Here is a 19696-nt window from a genome sequence, read left to right as displayed (position 1 = left end):
TCACATCCAGGGCACTTCTGCACCTGGAGCTGCAGGCGGCCACCTTGTACCTTGAGGGGAAGGAGGAGCTGGCCTGCGGAAAGGGGAGCCAAGACACAGAAAGAAATGGATCTGCTTACATCTGTGCCCAAAATTCAGCTGTGCTTAGGCTCAGGCCACTCCCCAACTCTTCAGTTACATGAAACAACAAATTCTCAGTTTTTGCTTTTTAAAAATTGAAAAAGCACTTCTCCAAGGAGATGTTCAAAGATCTTTAAATCCGGGTGATTGCTTTTTGATCCTCCAGATATGTCTAGTTTGATACTTTCTCTCCCCGCATATTTCCTACTGAAAGCACAGTTGACATTAGAAATCAACTAGCCATGCTTTCCACAAACTTTGAGGGAAAAAAATTATGTTTCCTTTGGCTGCCATTTCATGGACTTCCCTTGAGATAGTAACATTAAGGGAAGAAAGGGACATCTGTCCTTAAAATGTAAGCACCAACTCAAATATACTCTGAATTCTTAATTCTTAATCCATCCACTGTACTACTGTGGACAATAGCCAGAGGTTTCAAGGTTTTCACCTGTATTTTCCCATCTAATCCCAAGTCTTATCTTCATCATTTAATGGTAAAATGAAACTCACTTTTTCCTTTATCAAACATTTAAAACTAAACATAACCAGGAAATAATACTGACATTTTAACATACCAGAAGTCATTCATCCAGATTAACATTATCTTTTAAAGTAGGACTCTTAAGAAATCACAGTTGTTTGAATGACACTGCCACTGTTCAAAATGGTTTTTAAGCTGCTAGCATAAATCATTTATCAACAAATGTTTTCATTTTATGATATTTATGACAGACTATTCCCCCTCAGGCCCGAAGCTTTTTTACTTTTCACCCTTCTCCCTTCATTCATCTAAATTCCACGTCCTCCTGCCCTCCACTGCTGTTACAATCAATACACACAGGACTCCTTAGAGTCAAGACTCTGAGGGGAAGCAGAGATAGAATGTGGGAAAAGAGGAGCCTGCCTTCCAGGCTTGCCACCTTAGTGTGAAGCATCCACAGAACTTTTCCCACCGTGTGCAGCAGTCAGGGGTGGGAGCTGCAGGCATGAAGCTAGGACATGTCTTCACTATTCACTAATCTGGGAGGGGCAGCTACCCAGAACCCAACTTCTTTCCTTCCTCATACCCACTTATCTCAAGGAAGACAGAAAGAAGGGAAATCTAATGACTGAGCCTGTGCCCTAGAATCCTCTGATTTCTATTCAGGAGTCTGAGAGATCATGTCTACATGACTTTCATTTCAGACTACAGCATTTCTGTTTGCAGGCCAGCAAACCTTAAAAGCAATATTCATGTAGTTTTCTATCAGGAATGAAATGTCTCTTAACAGTTACTTATTATTTTTGCCCTCAAAACCTGCTTCAGCACTTCATTATTGTCAAAATGCAACTTTAATAGAAACTCCCTCCTAATTTTAGTCTGGCTACCTAGGACACATCTAAAACATTGCCACATTCAACCTGTTTTATTCTCCACAGCACTAGGTGGACTGCTAGACATACTGGTTCAGTTCAGTTCAGTCGCTCAGTCGTGTCCGACTCTCTGCGACCCCATGGACTGCAGCACGCCAGGCCTCCCTGTCCATCACCAACTCCCGGAGTTTACTCAAACTCATGTCTGTTGAGTCGGTGATGCCATCCAACCATCTCATCCTCTGTCGTCCCCTTCTCCTCCTGCCCTCAATCTTTCCCAGCATCGGGGTCTTTTCAAATGAGTCAGCTCTTCGCATCAGGTGGCCAAAGTATTGGAGTTTCAGCTTCAACATCAGTCTTTCCAAAGAAGGACTTGAGAACTGAGTCATACTGGTACTCTATTTCTATTTGTTGACCTAATTAGAAATCTCTAGAAACTAGAGAGGGAGCCTTCCACTTTTATTTATTATTATTTTTTCCCTCTACCCTCAGCTTTACTCAGACCCAAAGTAACAACACTCACTAGGTGAACTGCTGTTGACAAAAAATACTGCCATCATTGTAGAGCCTTCCACTTTTAAAGAAAACTGCTCCTTTGTCCCCATATTCCTCTGGATAAATCCTGCTTGTTCTTGCGCTATCTGCCTACACTGCTAGTCTTCAGAGAACAGCTCTAACCGCCCTCTCACCCAATGTAATGCACTGAAAACTGAGGAGACGCTACTTTTTCTTTTGACATCAAAATTTGGAATCACATATTTGTGTGATCTGATCATCTAATACCTCCTGCTGGTCCCCAAAGGCAAAATTGTAACTATTTTGTTCCAGGCTATAATACCCACACCCAGCACAAAGAAAGTACTCAAGAAACATCAGTCAAAGTAGCAAATAAATGAAGGTCCTATCCCTTGTTTTGCTAGGAGAGTCTAAGGTAGCCTTAATCTGCAGCGATCAAAGTAACTTCTCTTCACAAAGAAGTAAGAGACTCAGACAGTGTCATGTGAATAGAAAGCATCAGAAAAGGAATAACAGCTCTGCACAGCAGAGGGGAAACAAAGACTTCTAGGAACTTAGACCTAACACACATAGTACTTACCATGCCAAGCATGACTTTAAGCTTTTTACAAATACGAATTCATGTAAGCCTCATACCAACTCTCTGAGAAAGGTTGTTATTATTATCCTCAGGAGGAAACAGAGATAAAGACACTAAATATCTGTCCTGGGATTGCAGACACTAAGTGGTAAAGTCATGTTCGTTTCCCAAAACTCTTGCTGTATTGGTTTCCTGTAGCTGCCGCAACAAGTTCCCATAAGCGTGGTGGCTTAAAACACAGAACCTTATTCTCACAGCTCTGGAGGCCAGAAGGACAAAATCAAGGTGGAGGCACCACCATGCTATCCCCTAGGGAAGAGCCTCCTCTGCCTCTTCTAGCTTCTGGTAGCCCCGGCTGCTCCTTGGCTTGCTGCACCATTAACTCTGAAGTCAGCAAGGACCTGCCATAGCCTGCCCTCATGTCTCTCTGTAAGGATGCTCATCACTGCCTTTAGGGCCCACACAAAGTCCAGGAGGACCTCATCTCAAGATATATAACCTAACTGCATCTGCAAAGACCTTGTTTCCAATTAAGGTCACTGTCAAAAGTACTGGGGTTAGTGGACATTTATCTTTTTTCCCAATAACTTTATTGTGATATATAATTTGCCCACATAAAGTATATAATGTGATGGTTTTCAGGGTATTTGCAGATATGTGCAACCATCAAAATTTTAGAACTTTGCATCACTTCAAGAAAAAAATCCCGCATCCATTTGTTACCTCTCTCTTGTGCAAGCATCCCTCTTTTCCACCCAGCACTAGGCAAACACAAACCTACTTTCTGTCTCTATAGCTTTCTCTGTTCTGGATTTTCACGTGTCACTGCTTCATTCCTATTCAATGGTGGAATAATATATCATCGTATGGGTACACCACATTTTTCTTATCACTGATGGGATATCTAGGTTGTTTCTGTCTTTTGGATATCATGAAAAATGTTGCCACTTATATACAAGTTCCTGTGTGGGCACATGTTTTCATTCTCTTTCACATATACCTAGGAGTAGAATTACATTCTCATCAGCAGTGTGTGATAGTTCAATTTTTTCACACTTGTCATCTGATTTTGTGATTCCAGCCAACCTAGGGGGTGTGGAAATCTCATTGTGAATTTGATTGCATTTCTCTAATGACGAAAGATACTGGCATCTTTTCATGTGTATATTGGCTGTCTGAATACCTTCTTTGCGGAAATGTCCATTCAGATCCATTGCCCACTTAATTGAGTCACTTGTCCTGTTTGAGTTGCACGGCTTCTTTACACATGCTAGATACAAGTCCTTATCAGATACATGATTTCAGTTCAGTTCAGTTGCTTAGCCATGTAGGACTCTTTGCAACCCCATGGACTGCAGCATGCCAGGCCTCCCTGTCCATCACTAACTACCGAAGTTTACTCAAACTCAAGTCCATTGGGTCAGTGATGCCATCCAACCAACTCATCCACTGTCGTCCCCTTTTCCTCCTGCCTTCAATCTTTCCCAGCATCAGGGTCTTTTCAAATGAGTCAGTTCTTTGCATCAGGTGGCCAAAGTACTGGAGTTTCAGCTTCAGCATCAGTTCTTCCAATGAACAGTCAGGACTGATTTCCTTTAGGATGGACTGGTTGGATCTCCTTGCAGTCTGAGGGACTCTCAAGAGTCTTCTCCAACACCACAGTTCAAAAGCATCAATTCTGTGGCGCTCAGTTTTCTTTATAATCCAACTCTCACATTCATACATGACTACTGGAAAAACCACAGCTTGACTAAACGGACCTTTGTTGGCAAAGTAATGTCTCTGCTTTTTAATATGCTGTTTATGTTGGTTATAGCTTTTATTCCAAGGAGCAAGAGTCTTTTAATTTCATGGCTGCAGTCACCATCTGCAGTGATTCTGGAGCCCCCAAAAATAAAGTCAGCCACTGTTTCCACTGTTTCCCCATTTATTTGCCATGAAGTAATGGGACCAGATGCCTTGATCTTAGTTTTCTGAATGTTGAGCTTTAAACCAACTTTTTCACTCTCCTCTTTCACTTTCATCAAGAGGCTCTTTAGTTCTTCCTCACTTTCTACCATAAGGGTGGTGTCATCTGCATATCTGAGGTTATTGACATTTCTCCTGGCAATCTTGATTCCAGCCTGTGCTTCATCCAGTCCAGCATTTTGCATGATGTACTCTGCATAGAAGTTAAATAAGCAGAGTGACAATATACAGCCTTGATGTACTCGTTTCCCGAGTTAGAACCAGTCTGTTGTTCCATGTCCAGTTCTAACTGTTGCTTCTTGACCTACACAGAGATTTCTCATGAGCCAGGTCATCTCTTGAAGAATTTTCCACAGTTTGTTATGATCCACACAAAGGCTTTGGCATAGTCAACAAAGCAGAAATAGATGTTTTCCTGGAACTCTCTTGCTCTTTCGATGGTCCAATGGATGTTGACAATTTGCTCTCTGGTTCCTCTGCCTTTTCTAAATCCAGCTTGAACATCTGGAAGTTCATGGTTCATGTACTGTTGAAGCCTGGCTTGGAGAATTTTGAGCATTATTTTACTAGTGTTGTGAGATGAGTGCAATTGTGCAGTAGTTTGAACATTCTTTGGCATTGCCTTTCTTTGGGATTGGAATGAAAACTGACCTTTTCCAGTCCTGTGGTCACTGTTTTTTGAGTTTTTCAAATTTGCTGGCATACTGAGTGCAGCACTTTCACAGCATCATCTTTTAGGATTTGAAATACCTCAATTTGAATTCCATCACCTCCAATAGCTTTGCTGGTAGTGATGCTTCCTAAGGCCCACTTGACTTCACATTCCAGGATGTCTGGCTCTAGGTGAGTGACCACGCCATCGTGATTATCTGGGTCATGAAGATCTTTTTTGTATAGTTCTTCTGTGTATTCCTGCCACCTCTTCTTAATATCTTCTGCTTCTGTTAGGTCCATACCAATTCTGTCGTTTATTGTGCCCATCTTGGCATGAAAAATTCTCTTGGTGTCTCTAATTTTCTTGAAGAAATCTCTAATCTTTCCCATTCTATTGTTTTCCTCTATTTCTTTGCATCGATCACTGAGGAAGGCTTTCTTATCTCTCCTTGCTATTCTTTGGAACTCTGCATTCAAATGGGAATATCTTTCCTTTTCTCCTTTGCCTTTTGCATCTCTTCTTTTCACAGCTATTTGTAAGGCCTCCTCAGACAACCATTGCCTTTTTGCATTTCCTTTTCTTGGGGATGGTCTTGATCATTGCCTCCTGTACAATGTAACGAATCTCCATCCATAGTTCTTCAGGCACTCTGTCTATCAGATCTAATCCCTGTAATCCATCTGTCACTTCCACTGTATAATCATAAGGGACTGATTTAGGTCACACCCAAATTGTCTAGTGGTTTTCCCTCCTTTCTTCAATTTCAGTCTGAATTTTGCAATAAGAAGTTCATGATCTGAGCCACAGTCAGCGCCTTGTCTTGTTTTTGTTGACTGTATAGAGCTTCTCCATCTTTGGCTGCAAAGAATATAATCAATCTGATTTCAGTATTGATCATCTGGTGATGTCCATGAGTACAGTCTTCTCTTGTGTAGTTGGAAGAGGGTGTTTGCTATAACCAGTGCGTTCTCGTGGCAAAACTCTATTAGCCTTTGCCCTGCTTCATTCTGTACTCCAAGGCCAAATTTCCCTGTTACTCCAGGTATTTCTTGATACATGATTTGCAGATATTTAATCCCATTCTGTGGGTTATCTTTTCACTTTCTTGCTCGTGTTCTTTGGAGCACAAAAGGTTTTCATTTTGATGAAGTCTTTTTATTTTTATTTTGTTGCTCATGATCTTGGGTATCATACCTAAAAGTCCTTTGCCAAATCTAATGTCATAAAGATTTACCCTCATGTTTTCTTTTAAGAGTTTTCTAAGTTACTTCTTTCGGGAGCTACTATTCAACCTACTGTATACTCACTAACCATATAATCTATTGTAATAGATAACTATTATTTACTTCCAACAAATTTCAAGGGTGGAGAACAACATATTAAGTAGGGTGTGGTATATAATCATTACTGCCCTGATACCATCTGATCCAAAAGAAATCTAGGCATTTTATTGTCTAGTAGTCTAGGTTGTAGATAGGTTAATAGGTAGCTTATTTCAGAATCATCAAGGAAGTCACCACAGATACACTTAAAAATGTCTCATACATAAATTTCATTAGTTAGTGACTATATGTCATATAATTAAAAGAGTTAAAACTCCAAAGTCAAAGACGGACCTTGGTTCATATCCTGGCTCTTGCCATTCACTCACCGTGTAAACTTGGGGATGTTATTTAACTTCTCCAAGCATCAGTTTCCTGAAAATACTTCTGTTGCGAAGATAAAATTAGATAATATGTACAAAATATTCAGTAAGGGACCTGACACATAGTAGGGACTCATTAAATATTAGTTTTTTTTCTCTCCCTTTTAAAATGTAAACGTCTCCTTCACTCAAGTATAAGTCTTATTCTTAAGGTGACCTTCCTTCGCATCTACCCAAAATTAGCAACACTAAAAAAATCAGAATTTTGTTAGGGAATGCCTCACTCTCTTCAGAGTATGAGGCAATTCAGACAGAGCATCAGAAAGCTCCAGCAATCTGGGAAGCAGCAGCAAAGAGATTCACAAAGGGATGATGAAAGTTTCAGTTCTCCACAGGCAAGCTGTTCAGGGCTACAGGAACAGAGGGAAGAGTAAGGGCATTAGAAACAATCTGAAACGCCCTAAGCATCTGCTTTGTCAGTCCACGGTAAATCAGCTTCCATTCAATTTCTACCTTTCTATCACTAGAAGGGGGAGGAAGAGGAATTCATGGGATTTTTCATAAACACACACACACATGAAAACTTCTGGAATATTAGTCTCCAAAATGCCAAAAGATTTTCCTATTGTTACTTTGATTAAATTCTGTATTTAATAGATATTTCCTCTGTTTAGAGATCATGTACCATTGTTATTTTTACAAATAAATACATAAACTATTGGAAAGTGCCAACATCAAAGATGTGTTATCCCAAAAAGTAATATTCATCTCCTGAAAAAAACAATTAATTCACCCTAGACTGAATATCAACTTGGAACTCCTGTCCACCCTTGAAGATGGTAATGGCCAACCTTTCCCAGAACAAAGAACTGATCAAATCTCTCCAACAAGTCTAAGTCCCTAGCTACTTAAGAGCATCAGTAAGCCTGGTAGCACACTGTCAACATCCAGAGACTATATGTGCCTAAGCAGCCGCAACCCTACCCTGAAAAGTTCCAACATGATACTCACACATCCTCACACAACACTGCAACCACCCCCGTCTGGCACACAAACCACAAGGGAGAAGGAGACAGACGATATCCAGTTCTACAAACGGCCTCCAAGTTACCTAAACCTGCTCTTTGCATACACACTGCGTCTTCTCAGTATTTATTTCAAGTCTGTTATCTAGAAGTTTATTTGTTCTCTAACTTTTTTCTATATTCCTCAGTATTTTTTAGTATTCACCCACCTCTGGGATTGCATCCAGCCCTCAGTTACCACTCTACACCTTATACAAGAAGAATTTCCTTCATATCTTGGCAGGGGGGGAACCTCTAAATTTGGTTACTAGTACACAGTCTCCCGCACATGTGTGTGTGTGTGTGTACATGTATTTTACATATTATATAATATATACATATGTAATCCTACATATAAAGAAATAAAATTAACAATGAGTTAACTTTACAAATCCATCATGTATACTTCCAAACAGCTCTTACTTACTTGAATGTCAAACACCAAAGTCTGAAAAACATTTTTAAACATCAATATCTTAAAAGAAACTTAAGAAAACGCCTTACCTGTTCACCTGCATCTAGAAACTCTTTGCATGCATCAGGGAACACATCATAAATAATAAGTGGATAGCCATGTTTCATGAGATTTTTTGCCATTGGATTCCCCATGTTGCCGACTCCAATGAATCCAACTGGAGTCTTAGAAGCCATTGACCTAGAACACACTGATTTCAACACATTAGTTTTAACAGAAGCAGACAATGTTTTATTTTAAATATTCACTTAATATTAATAAGTCATTGTTATCTTGACATTTTCTATTAAAAAACTTTTTAAAGGAGAATTTTAAGCTAAAGATCATTTAAAGATATCAACAATGTACACGCAGACTAACTTCTGAATATACAGTTCTCTAGGAATAATCATAAAATTTTAAGTAATCTCCCTTCTACTTTCTACCTCTACAACATCCCTTTACTATTTTAACAATAAACTTAATAATGTTACCATGTACCTATTATTTACGTTGCCTGTTAAGTGAAGTATCCTAAATTCTCTTATCTGTATTACCCTCTTTAAAAATGCGTACAAAAAAACTGAAAGTATTCAATAAAACCTGTATCTTGGGCAAGCACCAAGAATGGAAAAACTTTTTAGCTTCCCACCTTCACATTTATAGAAACTACTCCCTCCAATGGTATGAAAAAACAATTGAATAAAATGTTAAACCCAGAAGAATGTATTTCAACTTAAAAGTCACCAGTTTATAAACGGGGTCTAGGAGAGACCAGGGGGACACTTTCATGGGCTTTCCATGACAACAGTAACAGTCTCAGGACCTTGGGCTAACAACTCCAGGCACTTTCAGAGAAGAGGCATTTTCACTCACAGAAAAAGAAAATTGTTCTTAAAAATCTGTATACAGCTTTTGATTTTATTTTCTTCCTTTTCATAGAAGACTTTGTGAAATCACACTGGGGCATACAACTAAAGGTAATGCTTTTTGCAAGACAGCAGAGAAGTTCTGCATTAGATGGTGTTACTACTCCTTCAACAAGTATTTACTGCATGAAGTTCTATGACACAAGCAAGATATGGTCCTTGCCCTCCAAAAGTTCACAGTCCAGTGAAAGAAAGCAAAATAATTCACCTTGCCTTTTCTCCTATCATTTCCCAGCTTTATTATTTCTTTTTCTTTCAAGGACTCCAGTTTTAAAACTGTGTAGTGTTTAGTAAAGGGTATACTGACTAATCACAGTAACACTTTTTAAGTTTCAGATCCTCTCAACTGATGGATCCCTGCTCTTCCTTCAACTCAATCTCAATGTAATGAGATTTCCTAAAAGCAGATTATTTGAAGCCCTAATGCTTAAGAAAAAGAGGTCATCTTGGGTCAGAAGCATGTTTAATTCCTATGAACTCCATGTCTGTCTCTACCATTTCCATTAAAGATGGGTGTGCTTCCTCTGCATCACCACCTTACCAGTGCTGAGTTTAACATGCTGGGCATGACAGGAGTCCTGTGCCTAACTTTCTGGTTCACACGGGTTTAATGACAGAGAAATGACTCCTCACTGAATTTTTATTTTCATATTAAGTATACTTTGTAAGAGAACTCTCATAAATACTAGTAACTAGTGTGCCTGACTACTGTGTTAAGCTTGAAAAGGTATAATTTAACTAAGAACATTAGAAACTAGAAATATTATTATTTAAATGCAGTTAACTTTAACAGGCAACTTTAACAGTTGTTGTTTAACTAAGTCAAACAATAACTATGGCAAAGTAAAACTATGATTTATTCACACATTCAATAAACATGAAGCAATCATTTGTACCATGCCAGATGCCATCAAAGACACAAATGACACACAGTCCTTGCTTTCAACAAGCTTAAAACACAAGAAGACAACTAGGTACAGACACTACAACATGAAAGTAAAAGATCAAGTATAAAAATCAATGCTGATACTAAAGGAGAACCTGCAAAAAACAGCATTTGACCTGAGTATTTTAGGATGGGCAGGCTTTCAAATGGAATGAAAGTAGAAACAAAGGGAGTTCCATACAAAAAAGGAATGAGTATGCATATGAGCGTAGGCAAGGAAATAGGAAAGCCAAGAAAAAAATGAATACTAAAAGTTAATAGTTGTGGCCATTTTATTACATGCCAGACACCGTACTAAGCACTTTATAAATAGCACCGTCATTACATCCCATCATTAAGCCTATCTTCCAGTTCAGGTCCCTGACACTTAGTTTAAATAAAACACACAGATTCAAGTTGTTGTAATGCCAAGATTCAAATCCAGCCAATCTGACTCTAGGTTCTTCATTTTTAACTGCCATCCACTCTTCCTACAGGACACACACAGAAACAAAAGAGCAAGATTAAGATTGAAAGAAAAAAATGCAACCGTAACATGGCTGCAAAGTATGCTATAAACAATTTGACTGTATTTTGGCAACCCACTCCAGTGTTTTTGCCTAGAGAATCTCATGGACAGAGGAGCCTGGTGGGCTACAGCCCATGGGGTTGCATAGTCGGACACCAGAGTGACTAACACTTTCACTTTCTGTAAGCAAGTGGTGGTACCACAGACTGAATGTTTGGTAACCCCAAAATTTCTATGTTGAAAAAATAACCCCCAATGTGAGGGTATTTGGAGGTGGGGCCTTGAGGCAATGATTATCAGATCATGATGGAAGAACCCTCAGGATGGCATTAATGCCTTTACAAAAGAGGCCGCAGGGAGCTCCCTTGCCTCCTTCCACCATGTGAGGACACAGTGAAAAGATGGCTGTCCTTGAACCAAGAAGTGGGTCCTCACTTGACACTAAATATACCAACACCCTGATTCTGGACTTCCCAGCCTCCAGAACTGTGGGAAATAGTTTTCTGTTATTTATAAGCCACCCAGTCGATGGTATTTATTTATAGCAGCCCAAACAGACTAAAACAGGTAGTTACTGAAAGGGCTGAGTGAGATAAATGACCTGATCAAACCCATGCTTTAAAAGGAGAGAGACAGAGCAGCAGTGTACAAAATATAAACTGTTAAGAGCAGCCTGGAGGCAGAAAGACCAATATAAAAGTGACTGTCTAAAGTCTCAGTCCATTCCAGCTGCTGCAACAAATAAACCATAGATTGTGTGGCTTAAATGACAAGTATTTACTTCTAACAGACCTGGAGCTGGGGGAGTCCAAGATGAGGTAGGCAACAGATTCAGTATCTGTGAGAGCCCACTTCCTGGCTTGTAGATGACCCATCTTCTTGTATCTCTGGAGAGTAGAGAGAGAACACAGGCTCTCCTGCCTCTGTTTAGGACACTAATCCCACTCATGAGGGCTCCAACCTTATAACCCAGTTATTTCTCAAAGGCCTCAGCTCCTAATACTATCACAGTGGGGATTAGGATTTCAACACATGAATTTTGGAGGGCTGCAAACATTCAGTCCACAGTTAAGTTCAGAGCTAATAAAGGGCAGTGTCATAGAAAATACAGATAAGAAAAATTTTTCAAATATAGTAATAAAAGGACACAGTAGTAGGCCTCATTATAATGTAATAATGGAAGAAATGTAATAATGGAAGAAATAATGGAAGAAAAGACAAAGCAACAGAAACTATCCAAAACACAACACAGCGACAGAAAAAAGAATTTTAAAAATAAAAAGAACATCAGTGAGCCATGAGACAGCTTCAACCAGCCAAATACACAACAAAACTGGAGTCCTCAAAGGAGAGGAAAGCAAAGTGGAGACAGGAAAAGTATGTGAAGAACTAATGAGCAAAATTTCCAAATCTGATGAAAACCATAAACCCCACGCATCCAAGCTCAATGAACTCCAACACAAGAAACATGAAAAAAACTACAAGACATGTCACAATCAAAACGTTCAAAAGCAACCAGCAGAAAAAAGACATTATGTACAGAGGAACAGAGAGAAGAATGAAGGCAGATTTACTGTCAGAATCAAAATGAGTGAGAAAATAGGAGAGCATTATCTCTAAAGGACTGAAACAAAAAATGATCGTCAAGCTAGGATTCATCTAGCCAGTGAAAGTGTACAATTATAGAAACCTGAGTATGTAGGGGTATGAGGAAATTGGCAGGAAAGGGATGAATGGATATAATCACTATCTTGATTGTCATGATGGTTTCCCAGGTACATACATGTCAAAACCCATCAAACTCTCCACATTAAATATGTGTAGTTTATTGTAGGTCAACTATATTGCAATAAAGCTGCTTTTAAAAAGTCAACATGTTTACAAAAAAACAACCAAGAGAAGACATTCCTCAGTCCAAAGATTAACTAAAATGATACATCAACCAAACCCAGCATGTGAAATATGGATGGATCTGAGGTGCCAGGGAAGCATTAAGACATTTAAGGAAAATAATGAAATTTTATATATAAGCCATACATTAGGATGATAACCAGGGAAGTTCTAACTGCCTTGTTGTTGTTGTTTAGTTGCTAAGTCATGTCTGACTCCTTGCAACCCCATGAACTATAGTCCGCCAGGCTCCACTGTCCATGGAATTTTCCGAAGCAAGAATACTGGAATGGGTTGCCATTTCCTTTTGCAATCCTGACCTAGGGATCTTTGCATCCTCCTGACCTAGAGATCAAACACACGTCTCCTGCATTGGCAGGTAGATTCTCTACCATTGAGCCACCAGGGAAGCCTGCTAATTGTCTGAGATAGTGGTAATTTGGTTATGTAGGAGACAGTTCTTAAGAGATTCACGCAGAATCATTTAGGGTTGAAAGTGTCATTGTGTCTGCATTCTACTTTCAAATAATACAGGTGGGATATGAACATGTTTGGAAAGAAATAAAGCAAACCTGGGAAAAGGTTAACAACTATTAACACTAAGCAAAGAGTACATAGATGTTCGTGGCATTATTCTTTCAAAACTTTATGTTTGAAATTTTTCATGAAAAAACAAGGGGGGAAAACTTACCAAATATATATGCGAAAAGATAAAAATAAAAAACATGACCAAACACAAATAACTAGGAAGAACACGTGAAACACAAGATAGAAATAGGGCTATTTTACTTTATATGCAAATAACTTTAAAATCTATAAGAAAAATTTAAATAACCCATTGTTTTAAAGTATGCCAAAATCACAAAATGACAGTTAACAGAAAATACCAAAAAAACACTTTTTAAAAATGTTCAACGTCTGTCATAATTAGAATAAGGCAAACAAAGCAAGGTAGTATCATTTTCACCTATCAGCTGGACAAATGTGTTTCTCTGATAAAACGCACAACTGGTTAGGAAGGACTGATAAAAACATATACTCTTGTACACAGTAGAATTGTATTTTATGTCAACCCTAGGCAGCAATTTGAAAAAAAGATCTACATTTGAGCCTCATTATAAAATTCAAATTTAAAAATGTGCATACTCTTTGAAACAGTAATTCCATTTCTAGGAATATACGCTATATGTAAGGGGTCAGCACACTTTATCTTAAAGGGTGAGGGATAAACAATTTCAGTTTGGGGCCATAAGGCCTCTGTCACAACTATTCAACTCATCCACTACAGTTTTACAGCAGCCATAGACAATATAGAAACAAGTGGCTGTGCTTATTTTCCAATATAGTTTTATTTACAAAAACAGAGGTCCAGCTGTTGGGCCACAGTGTGCTGACTCCTACTATATATAAACTCTAAAAAACACAAAAATGTAATTTACTATAGGAATGTTTGTAACAACAGAAAAATTATAAATAATAATACTGCAGATGGTGACTGCAGCCATAAAATTAAAAGACGCTTACTCCCTGGAAGGAAAGTTATGACCAACCTAGACAGCATATTAAAAAGCAGAGACATTGCTTTGCCAATAAAAGTCCGTCTAGTCAAGGCTATGGTTTTTCTAGTAGTCATGTATGGATGTGAGAGTTGGACTGTGAGGAAAACTGAGTGCCGAAGAATTGATGCTTTTGAACTGTGGTGTTGGAGAAGACTCTTGAGAGGCTCTTGGACTGCAAGGAGATCCAACCAGTCCATCATAAAGGAGATCAGTCCTAGGTGTTCATTGGAAGGACTGATGTTGAAGCTGAAACTCCAGCTGTGAAGAGCTGACTCACTGGAAAAGACCCTGATGCTGGGAGATTGAGGGTGGGAGGAGAAGGGGATGACAGAGGATGAGATGGATGGATGGCATCACCGACTCAATGGACATGAGTTTGAGTAAACTCCAGGAGTTGGTGATGGACAGGGAGGCCTGGCGTGCTGCAGTCCATGGGGTCGCAAAGAGTCAGACACAACTGAGTGACTAAACTGAACTGAATACATATTAATAGGACATTTAATTTATATAACTAAATATACATTAACAGGGCCCTCAATATTTCATAGAAAATCAACACAATGAAATATTATGTAATGTTCACAAGAACATGGTATATCTATCTAAAAGTATAAGGAAAAAATCTCCAGGATATGTTAAGGCAAAAGAGTAAGATTCAGAACATTATATGTAGTAACATACAGTGTTTGAGGAGAAAAAAGGAATTGCTGTTTAGTTGCTAATTCATGTCTGACTCTTCTGCGATCCCATGGACTATAGCCTGCCAGGCTTCTCTGTCCGTGGGATTTCCCAGTCAAGAATCCTAGAGTGGGTTGCCCTTTCCTTCTCCAGGTGATCTTCCTGATGCAGGGATCAAACCCACATCTCCTGCATTGCAGGCAGATTCTTCACTCCTGAGCCACAAGGAAGTCCGTAAAAAAAAAAATACACATGCATTAAATTCTTTCAAATGTCTGTAAGCTACATAAGAAACAGCAGTTACAGCTAGAGAGTTGGACTGATGGCACAGAATTTCACTTTTCATTCTATCACCTTTTGAGTTTTTAGCATGTGCATATGGTAAAACAACTTTTATAACTACTTCTATAATAAAACGTGCCCTGGTGACACACAGTTTGTTAAATAATGTTACATGAATGAATTACTAACTAGAGAGAGGTTTCATCAAATGGGGATAAAAATCAGTGCTAAAACAAAAGATAATGATAAAATGGATCCAGCAAAGAATTAATTTAATTTGTATTGCAGCAACCATTAAACAAACATTTCAGGTTTACTCCCCAATATCCTTTCCTCCCAGACCTAGAGTCAAGCTCCAAGTTATCTAAACCAATTATGTACTGCCATCTCTCTGCAACTGACTGTTCACAGACTGATAACATTGAAGATTTAGAGAAGCTCTGAAAAATATGAATATGTACTAGGAGATGAAACAGAGATTAAAGAAATGATTATATCTAATCAGCAAACCTCTGTGATTCTCAGTACCACCACATAGGTGGCAACCAGGAGGAAGAAATAGCCAGAAAATTTGGCAAAGTTAATCTCTAAATGGATAGCTGTAAATTTACAGGTTATGATTGCTTTCTCCAATGAGACATGGACAAAATTACCCATATCTTGTTAACACTGTCAAACCAAATCAGGCTACTCCAAGCATAAAAATGCAAAAACTGGTAACAGGTTAATTATTTTATATTTCCAAAAGTTTTTTTTTTTCCCTTGCATCGAAGTAATTCATTGTAGAAAACTGGAAAATCTGAAAAAGGTGCTTCCCTAGTGGCTCAGGGGTAAAGAACCTGCCTGCCAATGCAGGAGACACGGGTTAGATCTCTGGGTCGAGAAGATCCCATGGAGAAGGAAATGGCAACACTCCAGTATTTTTGTCTGGAGAAGCCCATGGACAGATGAGCCTGGTGTGCTATAGTCCATGGGGCCACAAAAAGTCAGACATGACTTAGCAACTGAACAACAACTAACAAAGTCATAAGGAAAAAGTTAATTTCACTACACAAAAATAACCAGTTCGCTTTTTGTATAGCCCTACCAGTCTTGGGGGGCAGGAGGAGAAGGGGACGACAGAGGATGAGATGGCTGGATGGCATCACCGACTCGAAGGACATGAGTTTGAGTAAACTCTGGGAGTTGGTGATGGACAGGGAGGCCTGGCGTGCTGCGCGATTCATGGGGTTGCAAAGAGTCAGACATGACTGAGCAACTGAGAGGAACTGAACCAGTCTTCTGAATGCATTTTTTAAATTATATCACGAGACATGTTGTATATACAACTTGGTGTCCTACTTTATCACATATTATGTCATAAGCATTCCTTTTGCTTTAATGCTATGTATTACTAGACTAAGGGTAGTGACTCTATAAAGGCCTTCATTATTTGGATCAAGTTATTTTAGAAATACAGTTGACCTCTGAACAAGTGGGGGTTTTGTGACGCTCCTCACAAAATCCAAATATAATTTGTAGTTGGCCCTCCACATCCATGGTTCCAAATCTGCAGATTAAACCAACTGTAGTACAAATTCACTGAAAACAAATCCATTTGTAAGCTGACCCTTGCAGTTCAAACCCATTTTGTTCAAAGGTCAACTGTATTTTCCTTATGCAATTTTAAGGTCAACTTTTGGTCCCAAGGTCACGTGCAGCTTCTCAGAGCTTCGTGTGCAACCGTAGAAGCTAATGCAAAGAGAAAAAAAATGCCATTAGTCTTATTTACACAAGGAGTTATGCTGTTTTAAAAGCAGATTTCATACACACACAGCGTCAATAATAAAGAAGTGTATTCCCATTTCTGTCTATAATTCTGGCTAATTTTCCCATTCTACTTTTGCTCAGGTGGTCACTTTAAGATGATCTGTTACAAATTTATTTTTACTTATGCTTGTTAGTGAATCACAATGGCTGTAGAGGGTCAACATCTGTAATTTTTTTGTCTGTACAAAGAAGTCTGAAACTAAATTTAATTACCCTTTAAGATAAAACACAAAACTTACTTTTATTAAATGGTGATGTATGGCTAGTCTAATGCTTCTCATTTTTCTATTTCCTTTTTAAAGTTTTAAATATTAAAATTAAGATATGCTATTAACCAGTAACTACTAGATATTATTTTTTTCAAACTGTAAATAACTGTACAGATCTTTATAATATTACCCTCCATATGATATAAACATGTTAAACATACCATGGAGACAAACAGCCTACAGAATTTAGCACACTAAATAATGTTACTATTTGAACTTGGCTGTTTTTCTTAATGTCCCTAGACTCCAAACTGGCATGTAATTTTTAAGACTCCAACATCCAAAAAGTTAACACTTTTGCAGTAAATTAACAAAAACATTTAAAACAATTCCAGAGTAAGAATACTGAAGCATTTCAAACAATCATCACACACACACCAAAAAAAAAAAAAAAATCAAAATTTGTCACTTATCTGTATTATTACAATGTATTTGGGTAAATAACAAGATTACATGCCAAAGTAGTCTATCAATGTTTCAAGGTAGGCCTTTCCAGTCTAGAGAAGCATTTATTATAGTCAAAAGCCTCTGACTCCTCTTCCATGAATTTTAAGAACTTTCGTAACTCTAAAAGGTACTTCAAGGGTTCATTAAAATATCATTAGAACACCTTGTAAAACCACTAAACAGCACATATGTCTTCTTTGACTAATCAAAACTGAAAGAATCATACATTCATCTGAAAACTGGTGCTACATTTACTACTGCAGAAAAGTGACTTTTTTTTTAATATCTCCAATGTGCGAGGCATTTTCTGTAGTTCAATAGATGTAGATGAAGCAGTGGTTACACTCAAGTTTGACAAATTCTGTGAGTTTGTATCTTATTACTGTGATTCTGTATCAGACATCTGTTTTCTCTCATCACAGGGAGCTTTCTTTTTTCAAACCAGAGAGGAAATCCACTCTTCTGCTTAGGTTTTTACTGAGGGATAGGAAGGGAGGCTGTTAAGAACTCAATTCTCAGCCTGCTATATTTTTTTTTCAGTGAGGATCAGAAAAAAATTAATACCAAGGCTTTCTCAAAACTCTCAAGTATGAGCGTGTTAAACAGTGCACTGTCAAAACTAAAAATTTTTACAGGAAGACAATGGCAGTGTCTGCACAAACCAATCAATTTTTCAATTAAACAGGAATCCTGTTGTAGAAGAAACATGCAGGAATCAGGAAGAACCAAGGACTACTTTCTAGGTCCTGTTGTAATATCCTAATTCACTTATCCGAGAGGCTTTAGGTTCTTTCCTCTGAAAAATGAAAAGACTACTAGTTCTCTGTGGGTCTAAAAAAAATTGTTTCTTCCTAAATCGATGGTTAGCTTCCATAAGTTATGATGATACGGAGGGTGGAAGGGGACGGAAGCAGGATAGCTTCAGGCCACAATTATAAGGACACAGAAAGTATTCTGGTTAATAAATTGACAGAAGTGCCATCTTCAGGTGGCACAGTTACAGAGAACTTGGGGGCCGGAGGGCTGGCGGGGAGGGTAAGGAGGCCGCCTGGCCACCCAAAGGTGACTTAAAACTTTGCTGGAAAGACTGACTGATCATCTGGTCTGTACCGACTCCATTTGTGTAAAAACATCTAAACAGTTAAGGCAGTTTAACAAAAATCAGGTCTTGCGGCCAGACGGCGCGCCCACCCGGGGCGTTGAAAGGCCAGCCAGCGCTGCAAGGCCAGGGGTCGCCAGCGTGGGTACGGGGTCGGCCGTGGGGCTGGGGCCTCCAATTGTCCTCAAAGTCCTAACTTCAAAGAAGCACGAATCGGACCCAAACACTCCTCCCTCTATCCCAAGCTCTTCGCATTACCAAGTCCCAGAAGGACGCTAAACCCTATTCATGTAGATCCAGGTGGGGAGAGTTGGGAGACGCACTGGCGGGCGCGAGCCGCGGCCGCAGAAGAGCCTAGGCCTTGGAACCAGGCAAAATGTTGGGTTTTAAGCCCCGATCTAATCGCAGCGCCTCCCGTGTAAAAAACCTCTTCGGCGATCAGGGAGCGAGAAGCGGGCGACTGGAGGAGGGACGGGGGAAGAAGGAGCGAGGTCCTTACCCACTGCAAGGCTGGCCACTGCCGGAGGCTGCCGGCGGCTCCAATACCGGAGGCCGGAGGCGGCTCCACGGAGCCGTAAGGAGGCTGCCATGCTGCCCCCGCCCCGCCTACCCACGGTGACCTCCGCGGCTCCCGGCTCACCCACTGACTGCCAGGGTGCGTGGTACGGCGGGCGGGCTCGGCTGCGGCGTGGGGCCGCATGCGCACGCGCTCTGCCGCTCGGGGCGGACACCTACCCACGAGGGGAGGAGCACGGAGCCGAGAGGCGTGACCCGGCGGGACGCGGCCGTCAATCTCCTTACAAACAGGGAAGGAGGTCAATCAGACGTCCCAGATCTCTCCGCCCTTTGAGAACCACCAATAGGGGGGCGGACACCTCCCTGGCCCCGCCCCCAAGTTCCTCCCTTATTTACGGACTGCGGGTTG

At 39.7% G+C, this 19696-nt stretch overlaps 1 protein-coding gene and 1 non-coding gene across 3 annotated transcripts in view; both read right to left on the bottom strand.

Annotated features, from left to right (window-relative positions):
- Positions 1-19479, bottom strand: part of HIBADH (3-hydroxyisobutyrate dehydrogenase) — a 257686-nt gene extending 238207 nt beyond the window's left edge. The window contains exons 1-2 of one of the 2 annotated variants that reach the window (XM_043872029.1): positions 19271-19479; positions 8406-8566 (exon numbers count right to left, since the gene is read on the bottom strand). In XM_043872029.1, the coding sequence (XP_043727964.1) occupies positions 8406-8566; positions 19271-19361 (252 nt within the window). In that variant the 5' untranslated portion in view covers positions 19362-19479. The remainder of the gene's footprint in view (positions 1-8405; positions 8567-19270) is intronic. The other variant, XM_043872028.1, reaches the window with a different exon arrangement.
- On the bottom strand, positions 1968-2038 carry LOC122674983. The gene has a single exon (XR_006335141.1). It is a non-coding gene; the product is annotated as a small nucleolar RNA SNORD56 (small nucleolar RNA).
- Positions 19480-19696: the final 217 nt, after the last annotated feature.

The sequence above is a fragment of the Cervus elaphus genome, chromosome 18, assembly GCF_910594005.1.
Source record: "Cervus elaphus chromosome 18, mCerEla1.1, whole genome shotgun sequence".
Taxonomy (NCBI): Eukaryota; Metazoa; Chordata; class Mammalia; order Artiodactyla; family Cervidae; genus Cervus; species Cervus elaphus.
This window is presented reverse-complemented; position numbering and strand designations above follow the sequence as displayed.